Source organism: Toxorhynchites rutilus, chromosome 1, assembly GCF_029784135.1.
Source record: "Toxorhynchites rutilus septentrionalis strain SRP chromosome 1, ASM2978413v1, whole genome shotgun sequence".
In the NCBI taxonomy this organism is placed as follows: domain Eukaryota; kingdom Metazoa; phylum Arthropoda; class Insecta; order Diptera; family Culicidae; genus Toxorhynchites; species Toxorhynchites rutilus.
The window spans coordinates 15,415,178-15,435,193 of NC_073744.1; the positions used below are offsets into that span (position 1 = coordinate 15,415,178).

The following is a 20,016-nucleotide window of genomic DNA, read 5'->3' on the forward strand; positions in this document are numbered from 1 at the left end:
AGTACGGGATCAGGCTGAACCCCTCGTTCAGGGTATGGCAACGGTCTGCAACACAAACACACACTCCCACCTGCTACGATCGCACACACATCTTAAGAATGTTGAAAAGAAAATCGAAGTAAACGATACTCACCACTGATCTCTTTGCTGTGGGCCCATATTCACCTCTTTTGTCTCCCTCGCTGAGTCATGATATGTAGTGGTGCAAATTTTTCCTCCAACACTTTTTACAGTTGCTTTCGTTTGTCGTCTTGTCTTCCACACTGTCTGTGGAGCAAGTTTGCTCCTCTGGTGTCCATTAAAAATTCAAGCATCGAACACTTGCATCGCCGCCATCTCACGAGCGTTCATAAACATACACAGCTCAACATTCATGATGCCACAGCCAGGTATACAAAATAAGAGCTGGGACTGAAAAAATATTATTCCTGCTGGGATAAGTCACGAATCTCGGTGCGAGACATCGAGATGAAATCCATAAAATTATTCAGTGACCATGATTAGCTTCTTCAAGCGAATCCACGAGAACTGAAGTAAAATGTATGAATAAAGATCCTAAAAATCCAGGACTGCAAGCATGATTTCATGAATGAATTTCGTGTTCTTCTCAACTGATATCCCAAAAAATTATATAATATAAATTTAGCCTTTCTGTATGAGAACTGCATGGTATGCGCGCAGTGAACCGAAAATTCAGCCTTCCTGTTGTGGTCATCGTGCGTTGCCAATTAACAGTTATCCCCCGAAAACATTGATGGTCATGTTTGGTTTCGTACAGTATTCTTTAGGCGCACAGCACAGATTCAGAGTCCACGTGTTTACACGCTCAGCGACTACTGACCAGATGGGGGTGTAGAACGCGCGTGCAAACGGTGCCGCAACGTTTCACTTGACATCCAAGTAACCTGAATTCTTTCGTCACGCACTTCGTCGTTTCCTTCGCGTGTTCGCGTCTTCATTACGTGATTATTTCGCCACATACACAAGCAAGCGCAATTTGTTTTCTCACTCATAAACCCATACACGTGCAGAATCATAGCTTGCTTTTCCGAATCAGCTCATCAACTAAAGGGCAGACACCTTTCTCCAGATTTGTTATCTAGGCAGCATCTAATGAGGGTCTCGTACACGAGAGTGTTCACACATTCAGGTCACAAAAGATGGGAGCGGTGGGACGATCCCCAGAGTGGGGTCGGCTTTCGGGGGATGCTAGCAAATGTGAAGACATGCCGATGGTGATGGGTAGGGTCAATCCGAACGAAGCGAAAGGTGAATATGTGAGGCTGTATGTGGTCACATTCTTCTATGGGGATGTTTTGCTGGCCAATAATGTGGATGCGGATTCAATGGTGTGAATTGTTATTATTGGCTGTGTTGTTAGTAAGGTTCGAATGATTTTTATGCCACTAGCAGGAAACCCAAAGTTCAATGAATAGTGATTTCATAATTTGATTGATTGGTGTTCTTGAACACACGAAATATTCCAGCATAACAAGGCTGATATAATTTTTCTTCTCATTTTTCAATTTTTTTGACGCAGAACTACGTCTTTCATTGAGAATGCCAAATCACGTTTTTTATGAAATAAACTTAACATTAATAACTATTTTTGCCGCGAACGGATTTTGGCGATTTGCATACCAAACGAATCGGAAATTCCATAAGGCTTGTTTGATATGTTGTACATTACAATCCCATAGTTTGTGTATGGTTTAAATTGATGAAAATTGGAAGCACTCCCATTTCCTCATACATTGGTGTGCTTTCCCGAACAGAGCTGTCAATAACGAGCAACTTATCGACGTGCAACGAAGAGGAAATCGTGAGATGTAAAGTCTCCGTGAACAAAGGAAAAGAAGAAGAACGAAGAGGAATATTTGCCTATAGTATAAACAGAGGATCTCACTGAGGCAAACTTTCATTCTTCGTGAGGAAATCGACTGAACAACATCGTTGCTGGGCGAGCTGGACGGCGAGGGATCGGATGCCTTTCTCAAGGCAATGGGGGTGGAGAAGTAATATTTAGTTGTTTCAAGCCATCGTATATGGATATTTGTATGTGTACGTGCGTGCTTCATAATCCGTAGGTAAAAATAGTGCATCTTCGCTACGCTGAAACCCCATTTGTATCTGCTCCCGTGTGCATTGGCCCTGTAACGGAGCATTAATCGCCTAATTTTTTTATGCTATGATTGATGATTGTTTGGTTTTGCAAATTATGCTGTCGTAATGGTAAATAAAAACAAGGAGGGGAGATAGCGGGAGGGAAATATTTACGCTAGGGTATTGGTAATAAATCTCCGCTGAGGCAACGTTCAGCCTTTTTCCAAGCAGTTAACATTGTTTGTTTTCTGTCATTAATGCATTGAACTGACGCTATGGCGAAGCAGGTGTTAAGGTTGTGCACCCAAAAATTATTTGGGGAATACCAAGTTATTCAATAAGTTATATTCAATTATTAATTTATTTGGGCTCGCGTGCCAGTCGCAAAACTGCTTTCAACTAGGATTGCATTTGCGCTAATCTTTATCATAATGAAGCAGTGCTACTCTTTTCGAGGTTGTTGAGATTAACAGATAGAGTTTATTTTGTTTATTTAGTCACCAAGAAAGTAAATGTCGTGCTGAAATGTTGTATGTGATTTGGTTTCGCTTGCCAGTAGTAAAACTTTCTCCTCTAAGGATGACAGCTGCGCTTATCTCGAACATGTATTCTGCGAGCACCAGAATGATTCATCAAAAAATTATCGTCAAATGATTCTACAATAAAAAAAACCTTTTCAGGGCGACCAAACTGGTAGAATGGTTATTTCAAAATTTTCGAAGCATTATAAAAAAATATCCGCAGTTATAAACAAGCGACTTGAATTAAACTACAACGTAGTTCCACGTCAACAATGCGGTCGTGTCTGGAACACAACCCCCTATATTTTTTTTATTTTTCTCTTCTTCATCAATTATATTTGAGGGGCTTAGAATGCAAGGGGTGTAAGTGACTTGATCGATTTCTCTTCATCAACTTTTTCTTCAATCAATAACTCAACTGTAAAAACGTTCCAATTTGAGTGTGCTATAGAATACGACAGATGAGTTTCTGATCTATCTTCTACATTGTCAAATACAGCGGGAAATGAGTTTGCAGCTGAGTAATGAGTTTGCAGCTGAGTAAAAAGAGAGAGTCGATGTAGAGAAATCGATCAGATCACTTACACCCCTTTCATTTTTAGGCCCTCATTTAAAGTGAAGCTCGAAGATTTTTTTGATCGAAAAATCTGATTCTTCTAATTTTTGTTTGAGATCAGTACTATTGAACAGACATCGAATCCCTAGGTCCAAGCTCGTTTCGGTTGTGATATTAAAACAACAAAATCCGACCCTTCACTGTACTATGCCTAAGGGTGGGTTTAGACTAGTGATATATTCATATGAAGAAATATGATGAGATTTATAGAAATCGCATCAACCGTTTACACTAGCGTGAACTTCTATAATGAATATATTCATATTTTCGGTGAATTTATTCACCCAAAGTAGAACTGCATCCAACTTTAGTGATTTCTCACCAGTGTTTAAATATGCTGAATTTATTCAAGTTATATATACCTCGAATAAGTGTATCATATTTATTCTCACCCGTTTACACCTATTTTCACGTGAATAAATCCATCTATAGCTATAGATCTCCCTAATGTAAACCCGCCATAACACTTATTGTTAAACTTCCTCTGACACTGTACTGCTCTGCCATAATCTCGCAAAGTGACGTAAGCACCAAAGTTGACGTTTTTTTTTTTTATTATAGATCGATAAAGAATACCAAATACTTTCAAAAAAACTGCGATGTAAGTGCCATTTCCACTGTGAGGTGGCGTAAACGCCTTATCCTTTATGATGAGACGTAAGATTATGTTGATTTTGATGCGATGTGATATTGGATTTGATCTGATGGCCTATTTGAGATTTTTAAAAGTACAAAAATACTTTCAATTAGAATTTTAGTCAAGTCAGATCACGTTGCACAACTTATACTGTATCCTGAAATTTTCAAACAAGAACTTGTGTTAATTAATAGGGGGCCAATTTTTGTACCTCGTCTAAAAAATTTTGTTAATGCCGACCACTTGGGGACTTTGAGAACCCCTGGCCTATTCGAAAAAACAAAATTGAACCAATTCAGTGCACGTTTGCTGAGAATACTCTGTCACGCAAGGTGTCAACTAAATCGGAGGAAGTCCAATTACAAAAACACTATAACTTATTTGGCGTAGAAACCCCAAAACCAGCAATGCGACCGTCTTATGAAAACTTCACGATAATGCAAATCTTTTATTTTTAATTGACCTTGCTTTTCCTACAGCTTCAAGCCAAGCAAAGCTTCCATCTCAGCGAAGTGCTGGAATGTTACGACATTGAACACCGTGCGTATTTCCATTCAAAGTCTGTTCCATTCTCGAAGAAACTTCACCAGCGGCAATACCAAATAATTGGTCGAAAAAGCGGAAGAGACGCATTCGTAAGTAGAGGCAGACTATGTAGCCAAAAATCTATCTCCGTTTGTTGAAACGGTTTACTATTGTTTACGTTCACGGCACCTCAAGTGCGAGTTCCATGAGCTCATGATCGCAAATTTGAATGATACTGGCAATGGTCAAACATAATGAGAATAGACTAACACTTAGGATGACGAGTTCCTATGGTGCTATGGTACATTTTCCCTTTTACTTATTGCATATATTCCAAAGTAGACTAGTTTTGTTTCTAAATAAGAGTCAAATTGCTTTCTTTTCTCCCTTGGCCCGGTATTTGATCAACCAACGCAAACCCAATGTTGCAGCTCTCACCCCACAAGCGATTTCCTCTAGCCGTGGATGTTGCGTGGAAATGATTATCTACGCGTTGAATTGCATAAGTTAATAATGGGCGACCAACGGAGATCAACAAATGCTGATTAACGAAAAAACTGGATATTGTCAACCACGAGTAGGTATTCTATTGCGCCTGAAGGAACTGACGTGTTGAGATAACTATAAGAAGCAAGGGTGGTTTTACATAACTCTCGGAATTTAGGAGCGTACATCGAACAAAAAAAATCCCGTTAGTGTATTGTGGTAATTCCGATTTCCTCCATAGCGTCACGTGCTATTGCAACAACGAAAACACGTCTTCACAGCGCCACTGTCTTCCCAAATCGGAAGTAACCGCGCAATGATCGAATGTATCGATAAATGAATGGGTGCGAAATGGGCTGCGAAAATCGGAAAGGGGTTAATTTCGAAAATGAAAGTGAAATGAGCGGAACAAAGGTGCGCGCAATAATCGACAAGGTTGCCAAAAGTGCTGCTTGCGGCGGATGATAGCTTTCCGAACGGTTGCCGGAAGTGCCTGGCAATGGTTGAATGATAGTGGAATGGCAAAGGACCTCTCGCTCAAAATTTTCACTTATATGACTTAATCGAAGCGCTATGATGCACAATATCGACTCCGTAAATAAGAGTATCTCTCGCTCACAGTAATGGATGACGTAATGATGGTAATGAGCTATTCGATTAAAATCTCTTCCTGCACAGCAGAAGTGAATAATGCGGTCGGTCATAATTTTAGTATGCCTTCCGCTAGATAAATAAATTGGTCACAATCAACAGGGGGTAGGACAAAACCACTGCTGCAGCAGGTCGCTAATGAAATCCGCACATATTTCTGGTTTTAAACGATTCAAACCCCGCGTGAGCCATAATACGATGCTTCCCGAACCGCGCGTGTGCGGTGACGAACGGAGCCTCCGTGGGTTCGTTCTGAAACACGGTGCCATAACTTTCACTGCTGTGGGCCGAACCGACTAATAGTAATTGGTGATCACTGTGCGCAATTGCTTCCAGCATGAAAGTGAAAATAATTACTAAAAAGCACATGCATAGGAGGTACTTCCTTTGCCATCTCATTGGTAATTTTTGTCGAAGATCTCAATGCTTGTGTCGATTCGGCATCTTCAGTTTTGTTATGAAACATTGATGAAAACGTGGACCCTGCGATGTAAGGTGCGGAAGAAGGAGCCAAACCTCGAGTGACAGTGAAAGTTCCCCTGTTGCATCTGTTGCCGCTGGCAGCTTCGAACCGCGGGTCCATGAGTCGGAAGAGACATAAGTAAGGGCACAAGTCAACAAAAGATGGAATTATTTTTTTTTGCGATGCGCGTAGTCGCTTGAGTGTATATGTTCAACGGAATGCAACTAAAAAGAGTTTACCTTTGAAAAGCCGTTTTTCGAAAATTACTATTACTCTATATAGATTGATTTTTTAGGCATATTCCGAAAGATAGGGTGGATACTAACCTTAATGAAAAGAAGCACCGAATTCCATAACGTATTTCATACAAAACCCGATTATCAAAAAACAGAAAGTTAAAATTTGGTACCACTGTGCTTGCCACTTGCCAGTCGGTTACAGAGAAAGGCCCCTTGCGTTCGAAGCGGCTGCATATTTGCATGTCCCGCTTGGACCGAGACCCGTTCGACGATGGTGAAGAGGTGATATGTATGCATATTATTAGTTACTCAATCCGGATTGAGTGGAATCGAATCAAAATAGAAATAGCCTTCTTTCTAGGCTTGTTTGTCCGTTCCTCGTATCGCACGATCAGGTGCTATTGGTATGTTTGGATCAACTATCACCAACAGCCTGCCTGCGTCCGGTTGCGTGAGGACGTGATTTTGAATACGAAAGACTTAACCCGGTGCTTCGCAAAGCATTTAACGAGTCAGGTGAATTATGTATTTTTACGGACGAAAAAGGCAGCGATAGCGAATATGACCGAAGAAAGTTGTGTTAAAAATCGACAATGATTTAAGTATGATTGATCTTGTGTTAGCCTGCAGTGATCCCCTTCAGGAACGCCTCTTCGTGGATTTCTTGGACACCAACCCAGAAGAAGTATGATGACCTGTTTATCCAACCAGAACAATGTTTCGTTGGCGTTATTTCTGAATTCAACTGCGTGCTGAATTATTAATCCACAAAGTTGAAATATTCACCAAACAAAAGGAGAGGAGGGGCTTGCCTAAGTGTGTCATACATTGGCATCCATCGCTTATGAAATGTTTTGCGTCTTCGGGGTTATTACAGCCTTGGCAGCAACTAGGTTGTAGGAGTTCGACAGAGCGGGCATTGCTTCTTCGGTTTTATCTTGCTTTCATACGATTATCAATATCAGGTTTAAATCTATTCAAAAGCTTAACCGATCGTTGATACTGAGATACTGCGATCGTTGGGTCAATGACGTCGCTGGTTCCAATCAGATCTCTGTGGGGAAAAAAAACTGGTTCGGCGTCATTCAATGGTAACACCATAATTGTACTCTAATACTAATGTTGTCCAGGCAGGTCTTCTCTCGCACGGGTGATACAAAGTATGCTGAATCTCCCCGCATCTAATTGCGTTTCAAACGATTTGAAAGTGCGACACTGCGTGAAACTGTGAATGGTCATACTGTTCACGGATCTTGATGCGATACAAGTGATGGTTCTACTGCTTTTAAACCACAATGATTTCTAATAGTAGTGTGGTTTCACTATTTGGAAAAAAAATTGAAACACTTTTAGAAAAATTATGGAATTATGGAAGCAACATGTCGATTAAAGTAATGTACATTGCGTTCCACTATCTTTACTCGAATTTCAGATCTTCTGAGGTCAGGAATGAATTAAACCAATTTTGATATCCTGTCCTGAAGAGAAGATCTATCGGGGCTAGAGGTGTGGGCTACAACTAGTCTCCAAAGAGCTCTTAAAGATTTGCGGACGGAGCCGCTCAACGGGCGAGCGTCGCTGTGGACGAATTGTTGAGCTACAGTGTCGGACAAAACATTAGACCACTTCTCAAGCAAAAAAAAAGAAAGTGACAAAACTTTGAGAAAAAATAATCCAATCCTGTACTTCAATCCATTTATAATAATTTATTTACATTCTTCGAAGAAATTTTTACCATTTATAGTTAAAACAATAGTCATTCATTGCAAAAAATGCGTTTTAAGAATACTTAACAACTAAAATAACGCGACAAAAATTAGGACCGGTTTTAAAATTTATGGTAAAAAAAAAAACGAAAAAAGTCATATCGTGAAAAGTTTCCAGGGTTAGTACTTGGTGGCGTAGCCTTTATTACGCGTCACTTCACGCACCCGTTCCGGCATGGATTCTACCAGCGTCTGGTACGTTGTGACCGGAATGGCGTACAAACAAGCTTGGATCATATCCCACAGTTCCTGCTTATTCTTCGACTTCTCCGTGTACACCGACCTTTTCACGATCTCCCATAGGTTCTCTATAGGGTTCAGATCCAGTGACTGCGCAGGTCACTCCATAACGTCGACTTTGTTATCCTGGAACCTCTTTTTGACGGTCTTGGCGGTGTGCTTCGGATAGTTATCCTGCATGAACTGCCTTTTCAGGGGCATCTCCCAGCATAACATCCCTCAGGATTTGGGCGTAGAGGTATTGATCCATGATCTTATCCACCCAGAACGGGGTGCCAATCCCGTACCAAGAAAAGCACCCCCACACCATAAAGTTCCTTCCTCCATGCTCGAATGGCTTCGTGGTATACTGTGGCATGTAAGCGCAGCCTACTGGGCGATGGTCTCAAGTTTTTTTCTGTTCGAGCCGATGAGGTTTACCTTCGTCTCATCCGACAGGTTTACCTTCGTCTCATCAGCCACCGCTTTTCCTTCTCCGGACCGATCCAATCGAAGTGGTCTTTCGCGAACTTCAGTCGCGCCTTCAGATGCTTCGGTGTCAGCTTCGGGACCTTCCGGAGGCTTTTACCGTCTAGCCCCTGCTCCACCAGCTATGTAAAAAACACGAAGGTTTTGGATAACACTCTGTGGATAAGTACTCTGCGATTTCGCGTTGGCTGCTGCCTGCCTTTTTTTATTGACTACAACTAGAATTCAAAAATTAAAACCCTACATATTTCTTGTTTACATGATAAATAAAGGGTATGTTACATCAAATTGCATCACGGAAAAAACGCTGTAGAAATTCGCCTAGTAGACCGATCCTTTTGAAAATTTTAGACAGTAAAATAAGAACTATTAAACAAATTTTGGCATTTTCTTTTTATTCATACTTCGAGCCCAAGCCCGTATGCACGCACCTTCCTCTTTACCCCGTCCATAAGGTTCTGTACAACGTCAGGTTGTAGTTTTTTTTGAACAGAAATCCATTTTCCCTTGAAGTCCGCCTCCGATTTGACAACTTTTGGGTTCTTCCGGAGGGCCTGCTTCATAATCGCCCAATATTTCTCTATTGGGCGAAGCTCCGGCGCGTTGGGCGGGTTCATTTCCTTTGGCACGAAAGTGACCCCGTTGGCTTCGTACCACTCCAACACGTCCTTTGAATAGTGGCACGAAGCGAGATCCGGCCAGAAGATGGTCGGGCCCTCGTGCTGATTCAATAGTGGTAGTAAGCGCTTCTGTAGACACTCCTTAAGGTAAACCTGCCCGTTTACCGTGCCGGTCATCACGAAGGGGGCGCTCCGCTTTCCGCAAGAGCAGATCGCTTGCCACACCATGTACTTTTTGGCAAACTTGGATAGTTTCTGCTTGCGAATCTCCTCCGGAACGCTGAATTTGTCCTCTGCGGAGAAGAACAACAGGCCCGGCAGCTGACGAAAGTCCGCTTTGACGTAGGTTTCGTCGTCCATTACCAGGCAATGCGGCTTCGTCAGCATTTCGGTGTACAGCTTCCGGGCTCGCGTCTTCCCCACCATGTTTTGCCTTTCGTCGCGGTTAGGAGCCTTCTGAACCTTGTATGTACGCAGGCCCTCCCGCTGCTTGGTCCGCTGGACGAATGAACTTGACAAATTCAGCTTATTGGCGACATCCCAGACCGAACTTCTTGGATCACGTCTAAACTGCTTAACTACGCGCTTGTGATCTTTTTCACTGACGGAGCATCCATTTTTGCCGTTCTTCACCTTCCGGTCGATGGTTAGGTTCTCGAAGTATCGTTTTAGTACTCTGCTGACCGTGGATTGGACGATTCCCAGCATCTTACCGATGTCCCGATGTGACAACTCCGAATTCTCGAAATGAGTGCGCAGGATTAATTCACGACGCTCTTTTTCGTTCGACGACATTTTTCCAAATTTACGAAAAAGTGACAGTGAAGCATGGCCAACGTGATCTATACACTCTTATCTGATTATAAGCGAAAGCTGAAGATATAATTCCTAAAAATTAAATTTCTACAGCGTTTTTTCCGTGATGCAATTTGAGGTGACACAACCTTTACTTACCAGGATCCGAAAAACACAAAATACCACCGAGAAACAATCAATCTTCTTCAAAAATCAGTCCAAACAACACTCGTAACAGCCGGAACGTGGAACTGGTCTTAAATTTTGTCGCGCTGGCTTTCAACTTAAGATTATAGCGGACTTAATGTTTTGTCCGACACTGTATATTAGGGTGGCAGCAAAAATGGTCAGGTGAAACATCAAAATCCGACCATGTACATTTTATTTATTGGCAAAATGAAACTGGTCGGTTTTTGGACTTCGATGATGAAATTTTTTCCATACATCCATTGGCACCCTACTGTATATAAATAAAAATGGATTGGCAAATGCGTTGCTAAGCGCAAAACCCGAGGAAAGAATCATCCGATTTGAACTGTCTTTATTTTGATTCATTCGTCTCTGGCCATATACAGCGCGGACTCGATCATATACAGTTTTTGATTTCTTTTCACTGTATATAATCGAATCCTGTATATAATCGAGTCAAAAAAAAATTTAGAAGGAGATTGATAATAACCTTTTTTGTTTTAAATCACATCAGGATTCATAATTTGTGGCTAAAAATGATTGCTAACATACAAAAATTCGAAGTTTCGAAAATTCCTAAAAAATTGATGTTCCACAAATTTCGTCATAAATAATCTTGGGCCCATTTTTTTAATTTTCTACATGACTTCTATTTTATATGAAAATTTTGAAAAAAAAATACATAGGGAAAGGGAAAAATATAAAAAAATACATATTTATTGATATTGCAAATTAAAATTTTATTTTCTAAATAAAAAAAAAGAATACTAATTTTTCTTCTGAGTGTATATTTTTTTCAAATTAAGCCAACAATACTCTATAACTCTTTCTAACACACTATTTCCGTACGACTCATATTTTTTGAGATATAAATTATCGAAGATTTCTCTTACTAAAATCGATAGCACCTTTTCATAAGTTACACTTGAGTCAACAAATTCCCAATTGCTGTGAAAACTCATATTTCATCCAAACCAAACGGGAATACACACTTTCATTGGAATCAAAAATACAAGTTTTTAAAATCTGCATTTTTAGGACGATTTCATTTCGAATTGCTGAGAGGCTGTAAACTTCAAAGATCATTCGTCGCAGACTTGAAACACCTCAGTACAGATGCAACAATGATGTGCAAAGATACAGAAGCACTCCCCACCAGACAGTATGAAAATCGACGCGGTGTCTGCATCGAACAAAATTGCACCACTGTCCGTGATATCTATCTTCCATTATTCCTTTGTATATAGAGACGAATGAACTCTCAGAGTTTAAAGTCTCTCTAATTCAATACCTTCCTTCCTTCCTTCCTTTGTATCGAGCAAATCCTTTGTGTGTGACAACAGCTTTGGGAAAGTTTGCTTTCTCAAAAGACGGAACGTCGACCCTTCGTTCTTCTCTGCAGCGAACCAATTTAAATTGGGCAGGCTAGAAAACTAGAATCAAATGGTCAGTGTTACGTCCGAGAGGAGTAAGTCGCAAAATTAAAAACTTCGAGTTATTAAAAATTTCGAGTTATCGACCAAATGATGATGAAAACACATGTGAATCAAAATAGGTTAACTAATCAAGCAAAAAATGTAAAAGGACTGCGAAATGGAAAGAAAAAACAGTGCGCTCAATGATATAACTTATCACCAACATATATTTTTCAAAGCGATATAAAGTCCCAAGTGCACAAACCCAGCCCACTATCATCCTCTTCACCGCATCACGATTGCTGCTTGAATTGACATGCTTTCACCGCAATCAGCTGCAGCAGGACAAAAATTGGCGAAAACACCTCCGGAACGCTGAATTTGTCCTCTGCGGAGAAGAACAACAGGCCCGGCAGCTGACGAAAGTCCGCTTTGACGTAGGTTTCGTCGTCCATTACCAGGCAATGCGGCTTCGTCAGCATTTCGATGTACAGCTCCCGGGCTCGCGTCTTCCCCACCATGTTTTGCCTTTCGTCGCGGTTAGGAGCCTTCTGAACCTTGTATGTACGCAGGCCCTCCCGCTGCTTGGTCCGCTGGACGAATGAACTTGACAAATTCAGCTTATTGGCGACATCCCAGACCGAACTTCTCGGATCACGTCTAAACTGCTTAACTACGCGCTTGTGATCTTTTTCACTGACGGAGCATCCATTTTTGCCGTTCTTCACCTTCCGGTCGATGGTTAGGTTCTCGAAGTATCGTTTTAGTACTCTGCTGACCGTGGATTGGACGATTCCCAGCATCTTACCGATGTCCCGATGTGACAACTCCGAATTCTCGAAATGAGTGCGCAGGATTAATTCACGACGCTCTTTTTCGTTCGACGACATTTTTCCAAATTTACGAAAAAGTGACAGTGAAGCATGGCCAACGTTATCTATACACTCTTATCTGATTATAAGCGAAAGCTGAAGATATAATTCCTAAAAATTAAATTTCTACAGCGTTTTTTCCGTGATGCAATTTGAGGTGACACAACCTTTACTTACCAGGATCCGAAAAACACAAAATACCACCGAGAAACAATCAATCTTCTTCAAAAATCAGTCCAAACAACACTCGTAACAGCCGGAACGTGGAACTGGTCTTAAATTTTGTCGCGCTGGCTTTCAACTTAAGATTATAGCGGACTTAATGTTTTGTCCGACACTGTATATTAGGGTGGCAGCAAAAATGGTCAGGTGAAACTTCAAAATCCGACCATGTACATTTTATTTATTGGCAAAATGAAACTGGTCGGTTTTTGGACTTCGATGATGAAATTTTTTCCATACATCCATTGGCACCCTACTGTATATAAATAAAAATGGATTGGCAAATGCGTTGCTAAGCGCAAAACCCGAGGAAAGAATCATCCGATTTGAACTGTCTTTATTTTGATTCATTCGTCTCTGGCCATATACAGCGCGGACTCGATCATATACAGTTTTTGATTTCTTTTCACTGTATATAATCGAATCCTGTATATAATCGAGTCAAAAAAAAATTTAGAAGGAGATTGATAATAACCTTTTTTGTTTTAAATCACATCAGGATTCATAATTTGTGGCTAAAAATGATTGCTAACATACAAAAATTCGAAGTTTCGAAAATTCCTAAAAAATTGATGTTCCACAAATTTCGTCATAAATAATCTTGGGCCCATTTTTTTAATTTTCTACATGACTTCTATTTTATATGAAAATTTTGAAAAAAAAATACATAGGGAAAGGGAAAAATATAAAAAAATACATATTTATTGATATTGCAAATTAAAATTTTATTTTCTAAATAAAAAAAAAGAATACTAATTTTTCTTCTGAGTGTATATTTTTTTCAAATTAAGCCAACAATACTCTATAACTCTTTCTAACACACTATTTCCGTACGACTCATATTTTTTGAGATATAAATTATCGAAGATTTCTCTTACTAAAATCGATAGCACCTTTTCATAAGTTACACTTGAGTCAACAAATTCCCAATTGCTGTGAAAACTCATATTTCATCCAAACCAAACGGGAATACACACTTTCATTGGAATCAAAAATACAAGTTTTTAAAATCTGCATTTTTAGGACGATTTCATTTCGAATTGCTGAGAGGCTGTAAACTTCAAAGATCATTCGTCGCAGACTTGAAACACCTCAGTACAGATGCAACAATGATGTGCAAAGATACAGAAGCACTCCCCACCAGACAGTATGAAAATCGACGCGGTGTCTGCATCGAACAAAATTGCACCACTGTCCGTGATATCTATCTTCCATTATTCCTTTGTATATAGAGACGAATGAACTCTCAGAGTTTAAAGTCTCTCTAATTCAATACCTTCCTTCCTTCCTTCCTTTGTATCGAGCAAATCCTTTGTGTGTGACAACAGCTTTGGGAAAGTTTGCTTTCTCAAAAGACGGAACGTCGACCCTTCGTTCTTCTCTGCAGCGAACCAATTTAAATTGGGCAGGCTAGAAAACTAGAATCAAATGGTCAGTGTTACGTCCGAGAGGAGTAAGTCGCAAAATTAAAAACTTCGAGTTATTAAAAATTTCGAGTTATCGACCAAATGATGATGAAAACACATGTGAATCAAAATAGGTTAACTAATCAAGCAAAAAATGTAAAAGGACTGCGAAATGGAAAGAAAAAACAGTGCGCTCAATGATATAACTTATCACCAACATATATTTTTCAAAGCGATATAAAGTCCCAAGTGCACAAACCCAGCCCACTATCATCCTCTTCACCGCATCACGATTGCTGCTTGAATTGACATGCTTTCACCGCAATCAGCTGCAGCAGGACAAAAATTGGCGAAAACACCTCGCTATACTCGAGTCCACTCTGGCCGGACAGTTTCATGCACACCAAATACTTAAACCCAGCAGTAAGCAGCAGAAAATGGATACTCCACGAAAGTCGATGCATTGCCTGCCGGTGTTTGTTGCCCAGATACATGCGGATGCCAACGATGACACAGAAATACGCGTTGCAGAAATCTCCACAGAACAGTGGCGAAAATATAACCAACCACTCGCTGGTGCTAATCGGTCCGGCAAGGGCCCCGGTTGTGGCCTTCACCGTAAGGATTATACTGAACACGAGAAACGCGAGCAGATTCATCAGTATCTCGAACTGTGTGATGCCAATCCACTTGACCACGTCCACCAGCTTAAAGTAAGTTTTTATTTCCACCTCGTCAGCCATTTTTCTACGTGAAGGGGCTATTTTAGCAATGGTTGCAATTGTTTTAGAAATTAAATGTTAGTTTGAAATATAGATAAATATGACGATTTTCAAATTTAATTGTGGCTTTATGTAGTTGGATTTGTTGACTTTAGTTTAATCATACTATACAGTCGAATATGTAGACAAGAATTCATTCGTCGCTGTTCACCGAAGTCATCATCATCTTTCAGGGGATGTATATCGTCTGCAATTAAACGTTGTTATAAGGAACTCTGCCAAACGTACCTATCCCAGAAATACCCACCAGTAACAGTGACGGTGGACGTGTTAACCTCGAAGTTGAAAGCGTCGGGATATTCTTCTTTCAGCTTCAATGCTAGATTAATCCCACGATTGATCGCTCTGCCGGTGCAGTGAAGAAACACCTCTCCTATATGAGAATTCAACAATTCCAAACAACGCTTGAATTGAAACTGAAATATAAAAAAGTTCATAATTTCTCATCATCGTTTCCGTAATTTCATCACCGTACGGTAAAATCCGATTTATAGGTCACATAAATATCATTCACTCTTGTGTAGTATTTTGGCAGAGCCCGTTTCTTGACAACGTGTCGATCGCTGAAATTACGTCCCGGTCTGCCGGATTCCGTGGTTCCAGGTTTCTTATTGTTCGTGCTGCTACCCTTAGGTCCTCTCTCGCTGTTGGACTTTTTCACTGCAGCAGCATTCCCTTCAACAGTTGGGTTTCCCTCGGACATTATACATACGGATGAAAATGAATCTCATCGATTTGCTCCTAAACGATGCTTGTTCGAAAAAACAGGGTCAATCTCCGGAACCGAAAACAGCGAGACGATGTTTACAAATAAACTTAGAGCGTATGAAACTTCAAACTTCATGTTCAGCCTGGTTCACACATGATGCGGTAATTTCAACCAATTATTTTTGCTATCGGCCAGCAGAGTTCGAAAAAAGGTAAAATACATATGATGAGGTAAATGATTTTGGTTTGTCCAGTCGAAAATATGATCATGGTTTGTCCACTCTTTTGAATGCTCTAGTTCAGCGCACCTGTGTCAAATCAGCTATTCAAATGTTTTTAAAACATATAAATAAAATAGTCTTTTTCATATTTACAGTAGTCTTATAGTAAATTTTCACGAATTTACATGTTTTGAAGGATTATAAAATTCACCTTCTATTGGTGTCAATACGCCCCTCATTTGAGCTAACTTTTAATCAATCACCAGATGATTATTCGGTACCGAGGCGTAGTTTCGGCGACATATTCTGGATACACTTACAAATATTGTAAACATCATGCTTGCACACCGCTGTGTCAGATTTACATAGCTAAACCATGTAATTAATGCATTTAGATGACTTCAATTCTGATCATGAGTGGTCCGATTCGCTAATGTTGGTTTTTTCACATGATTTCTATGGCAACCACTTGGCGCGCTGCAGTTTGTTTGTTTTGTTTATGGTGTCCTTCGCGCATAGCAGAAATAAAATTTCTCTGTGTTGAATGTGTTGTGGTGAACACTTTCAAAATGCCAAAGAAAAGGCAATATTCTTAAGAAATCCTAAATTATAAATGGATCAATATGAAGATTGTAAACTCAAGCAATGGGAAATGCAACATCTACTTGAAAATTCGATTTTTTCCATTTTTTCAAAAATGGTGGTTTCTTAAACCGGACAAACCATGATCATTCTTTCGAACAAACCATGATCATAATTTCTCTTTGAGGAAAATCGTTAAAATACATAAAAATTTGAATAATTACAACGCCATATGTGTGGTATTAGCAACTAGAGACTTTTCAACAAACCCATACTCGCCCTGATCATATTTTCATGAAGAAAAACCGATTTTCATTTACCAGTTGCGTGAAAACACCCAAAATCGAACTAACCAAGATCATTTACCCTAATACGCGATTCATATACAACTTAAACGTTACATACACGTCACGTCACGTAATACCATTGAAAGACATACAACTGTATTGAGATGTAAAATGCCATAGCCAATTCAATCCAATATGAGTAGTTTTTTTGTTGCGAACCATATCAACACTTCCGTTTGTTACAAACAGAATTTTCTTCACTTGCCTAATAACCCCTATAAAGACCACTCGTGTAATTAAACTTTCCGATATTTCATTAGATCGTTCGCTGTTATTTTTTGATTAATCCGTATTTAATTCACCCATTAGGTTATGGGCCTAACTGGGCTAACTGAATGAAGCAAATACCGCAAATACCGGGAGTATTCTAGTGTAGAGGCACGAATTTCGGACGATTTGTCGAGTTCCGAAAAAATAAGACAAAGGATACCTTACCTGGGCCATGCGGGTAGAATCAAATTGGTTGTCAAGAAGAATCCAATAGAAATGTCAAAAGATATTCAATAATCAGGAGGGGAAAAAAGATAATATCTCATTAAATGAAAATAAATTGATTTAAAAATACATTACACTCCAACACTTACGTTGACCGTCTATTCTCGCGTACTGTAGTTCTTTTGGTACACGACAACACGAATAGAAAGACGATTTATTTTCGAATTTTTCTTCTCTATAAATATTCAGATCGTACAGTTTTCCGCGTCGTTTACCAATAGCGACAGCGTCCGATTCACGTTCGATGCTAACTGTACCATTAACGAACACTACTTTCTGTCCATTCATCTCGATTTTTCGCACCGACAACAAATTAACACGCTTCCGGAATATACAGAACGTCTATCTGAACTATAGGAATCGACTCACCATTAACTACAGAATGCAGGCGAATAGCACCACGATGCTTCGCGATGATCGATTCTCCTTGCTTCGTAACTGCGTTTTCAATGGGTTTTTGCAAAGAAATCAATCCTTCAAACGAACCGCGGTTGTTCGCAATATGTTCCAACGATCCTGAATCGATTATCCAATTCACTTCTGTTTCTTTGAATGTTTTTCTGCAACATCAAAATACAAGGCCTTTTCGTCAGATCCGTAATATGCGTTTGATTTTCTCGATTCATTAACATTTTTCTTCTCGGAACAATCTGCAACTCAATGGTCTTCCTTGCCACAGCCAAAACATTTGATTTTGTTCTTCTTCTGCTGAATGTGTATTCGGCTTGATATTTTCGACAACCGCACTTCTTTTCTTTGTCTCCTCGTAGAGTAAACGGCACTTAACAAATTCGAGTTTTAACGTCTCTTCCGGCATCGTTCCGATGGCAGTCAAAACCGTTGCATATGACGGCCCAAAGACAACAATAAATGGTACACGATATCGAGTTCAGCAATGCTAATATCTGTGGCTTTGTACTCACGTACTATCCGATTGAATTTGAGAAAATGCTCCTGTAAACTAGCACCGTCCTGCCGAAGAGTGATTAGTTTCTTCTTCAAATGCAGTCGACTCCCTATGCTTCGTCTCTCAAAAATTCGTTGAAGTGCTTGCCAAATCGCTTCCGAGGTTAACTTGTCTCGAATATATTCCAATTGACTATCGTGAATACGGGAGATCACCAACGATCGACATCTTTTATCTCTCTTCCGACTTTTCTCCAAAGCCTTCGTCTTGATATTCCGTTCCTCCACAGCCGTGTTTCTTGATTAATTATCAGCTCCTCTACTTCCGGTACCTCTTGCTGGATGCATTCCATAAGCAAATGCTCATCAAGTAGAGCCAACATCTGAAATTTCCACGAAGAACAGTTAGATCCATCGAAAAGGGGCACACGGACAAGATCGCCTTCTTTTTCCATTTCCAATTCAATAAAACTTGTTCTCGACACATTGGATGCGGAAATGTGGTCGTATGAATGGTATGTAATCGTGAAAGCAAACAACTACATAGAATTAGTATTGGTGTGGTTATATTGATTCCTCCTTGCTTCGTTGGAATTCGCCTGCTTCTAGCGAACAAAATTGTTTGTTTCTTTTCTTCGGTTAACGTACAATCGAGCAATCGAGCAATCTGGATTCCTCGATTCGTGAGAGACGCACCCGACGCACCACGCTAGATATGGGATACAGACTAGGGGGGCGCTGCTGATTAATGGTCAGCTGCATCCCAAAAAGAAATATCCCGTGTCGGACACATGTACAAAACATTGGAGACTACAACATCCCCATTATGACAACTATGATAACAAATTGTAACACTAAAGGCTGATTTAGACGATGCCAGTCAGCGCTCTAGTTGAAGTATCCAGTGAACAGAGAACAGACACTCTGTTCAAGTTACTTGTACCAGTATCGAACAAGTAATTGACCTCTAGCTTGAACAGAGTGTCTGTTCTCTATTCACTGGATACTTCAACTAGAGCGCTGACTAGCATCGTCTAAAACAGTCAGCGCTCCAGTTGAAGTATCCAGTGAATAGAGAACAGACACTCTGTTCAAGTTAGAGGCTAATTACTTGTTCGATACTGGTACAAGTAACTTGGACAGAGTGTCTGTTCTCTGTTCACTGGATACCTCAACTAGAGCGCTGACTGGCATCGTCTAAATCAGCCTTTAACCTCGAGCCAACCGTACTAGCGTTGTACTTCGAAAATTGTATGTCTGTCACCATGTACAGCGCTAGAACCATGCAAGCAATTCGCGTTTACGGCGGAATGGTGTCGACATCTCGATACGACATTAGTTTGTATGAGGGCAACTATTCTCTATCTGACTATTCGGCCCCAAGGCAGTTTTTAATTGCTAAAATTTGAATGAATTTTTTTTTTCGTGGTGTTATTTACCTACTAGAAGTATGTTGTTCTGACCCTAATTTTAACTATTTTCTATGAATTTTCAGATATTCTCACCAAAACTTACTATATAATATAAAATTATCTTTAGAAACAATGTTTGTATAATATTTTTCCACTACTTGCAAGCAAAAGTGATTTTCAATTAGATAGAGTACTCATTTGATTTGGAAAAAATAATTTTCATTAATAATTTTTATTTTAAAAGTGTGTTTGTTTCTTCTGCAAACCCATATTGTCATGCCTACTCCCCCATTCCGTAATACGAAGCTCAATGCCGTCAACGCGGATTC

General features: G+C 40.0%; 2 protein-coding genes across 2 annotated transcripts; both read right to left on the minus strand.

Moving 5' to 3' along the window:
- Positions 1 to 14,437: 14,437 nt before the first annotated feature.
- On the minus strand, positions 14,438 to 14,977 carry LOC129778251 (transmembrane protein 203). The gene has a single exon (XM_055785036.1). The coding sequence runs from the start codon at positions 14,975 to 14,977 to the stop codon at positions 14,522 to 14,524; it is 456 nt and encodes a 151-aa protein (XP_055641011.1). The 3' UTR covers positions 14,438 to 14,521.
- An 85-nt stretch (positions 14,978 to 15,062) lies between these two features.
- Positions 15,063 to 15,845, minus strand: LOC129778242 (ribonuclease P protein subunit p20). The gene is made up of 3 exons (XM_055785024.1): positions 15,492 to 15,845; positions 15,264 to 15,432; positions 15,063 to 15,203 (listed from the first exon to the last, which is right to left on the minus strand). The coding sequence occupies exons 1-3, from the start codon at positions 15,717 to 15,719 to the stop codon at positions 15,085 to 15,087; spliced, it is 516 nt and encodes a 171-aa protein (XP_055640999.1). The 5' UTR covers positions 15,720 to 15,845; the 3' UTR covers positions 15,063 to 15,084.
- Between the last annotated feature and the right edge of the window lie 4,171 nt (positions 15,846 to 20,016).

What these genes read in the sequence shown, in the direction of transcription:
- LOC129778242 (XM_055785024.1), bottom strand. Translation starts at nt 15,719, where the DNA reads ATGTCCGAGGGAAACCCAACTGTTGAAGGGAATGCTGCTGCAGTGAAA. An exon ending in CCTATAAATCGGATTTTACC is followed by an intron (nt 15,433 to 15,491) that starts GTACGGTGATGA and finishes TTTATATTTCAG; the next exon opens with TTTCAATTCAAGCGTTGTTT. An exon ending in GTCCACCGTCACTGTTACTG is followed by an intron (nt 15,204 to 15,263) that starts GTGGGTATTTCT and finishes GTTTAATTGCAG; the next exon opens with ACGATATACATCCCCTGAAA.
- LOC129778251 (XM_055785036.1), bottom strand. Translation starts at nt 14,977, where the DNA reads ATGGCTGACGAGGTGGAAATAAAAACTTACTTTAAGCTGGTGGACGTG.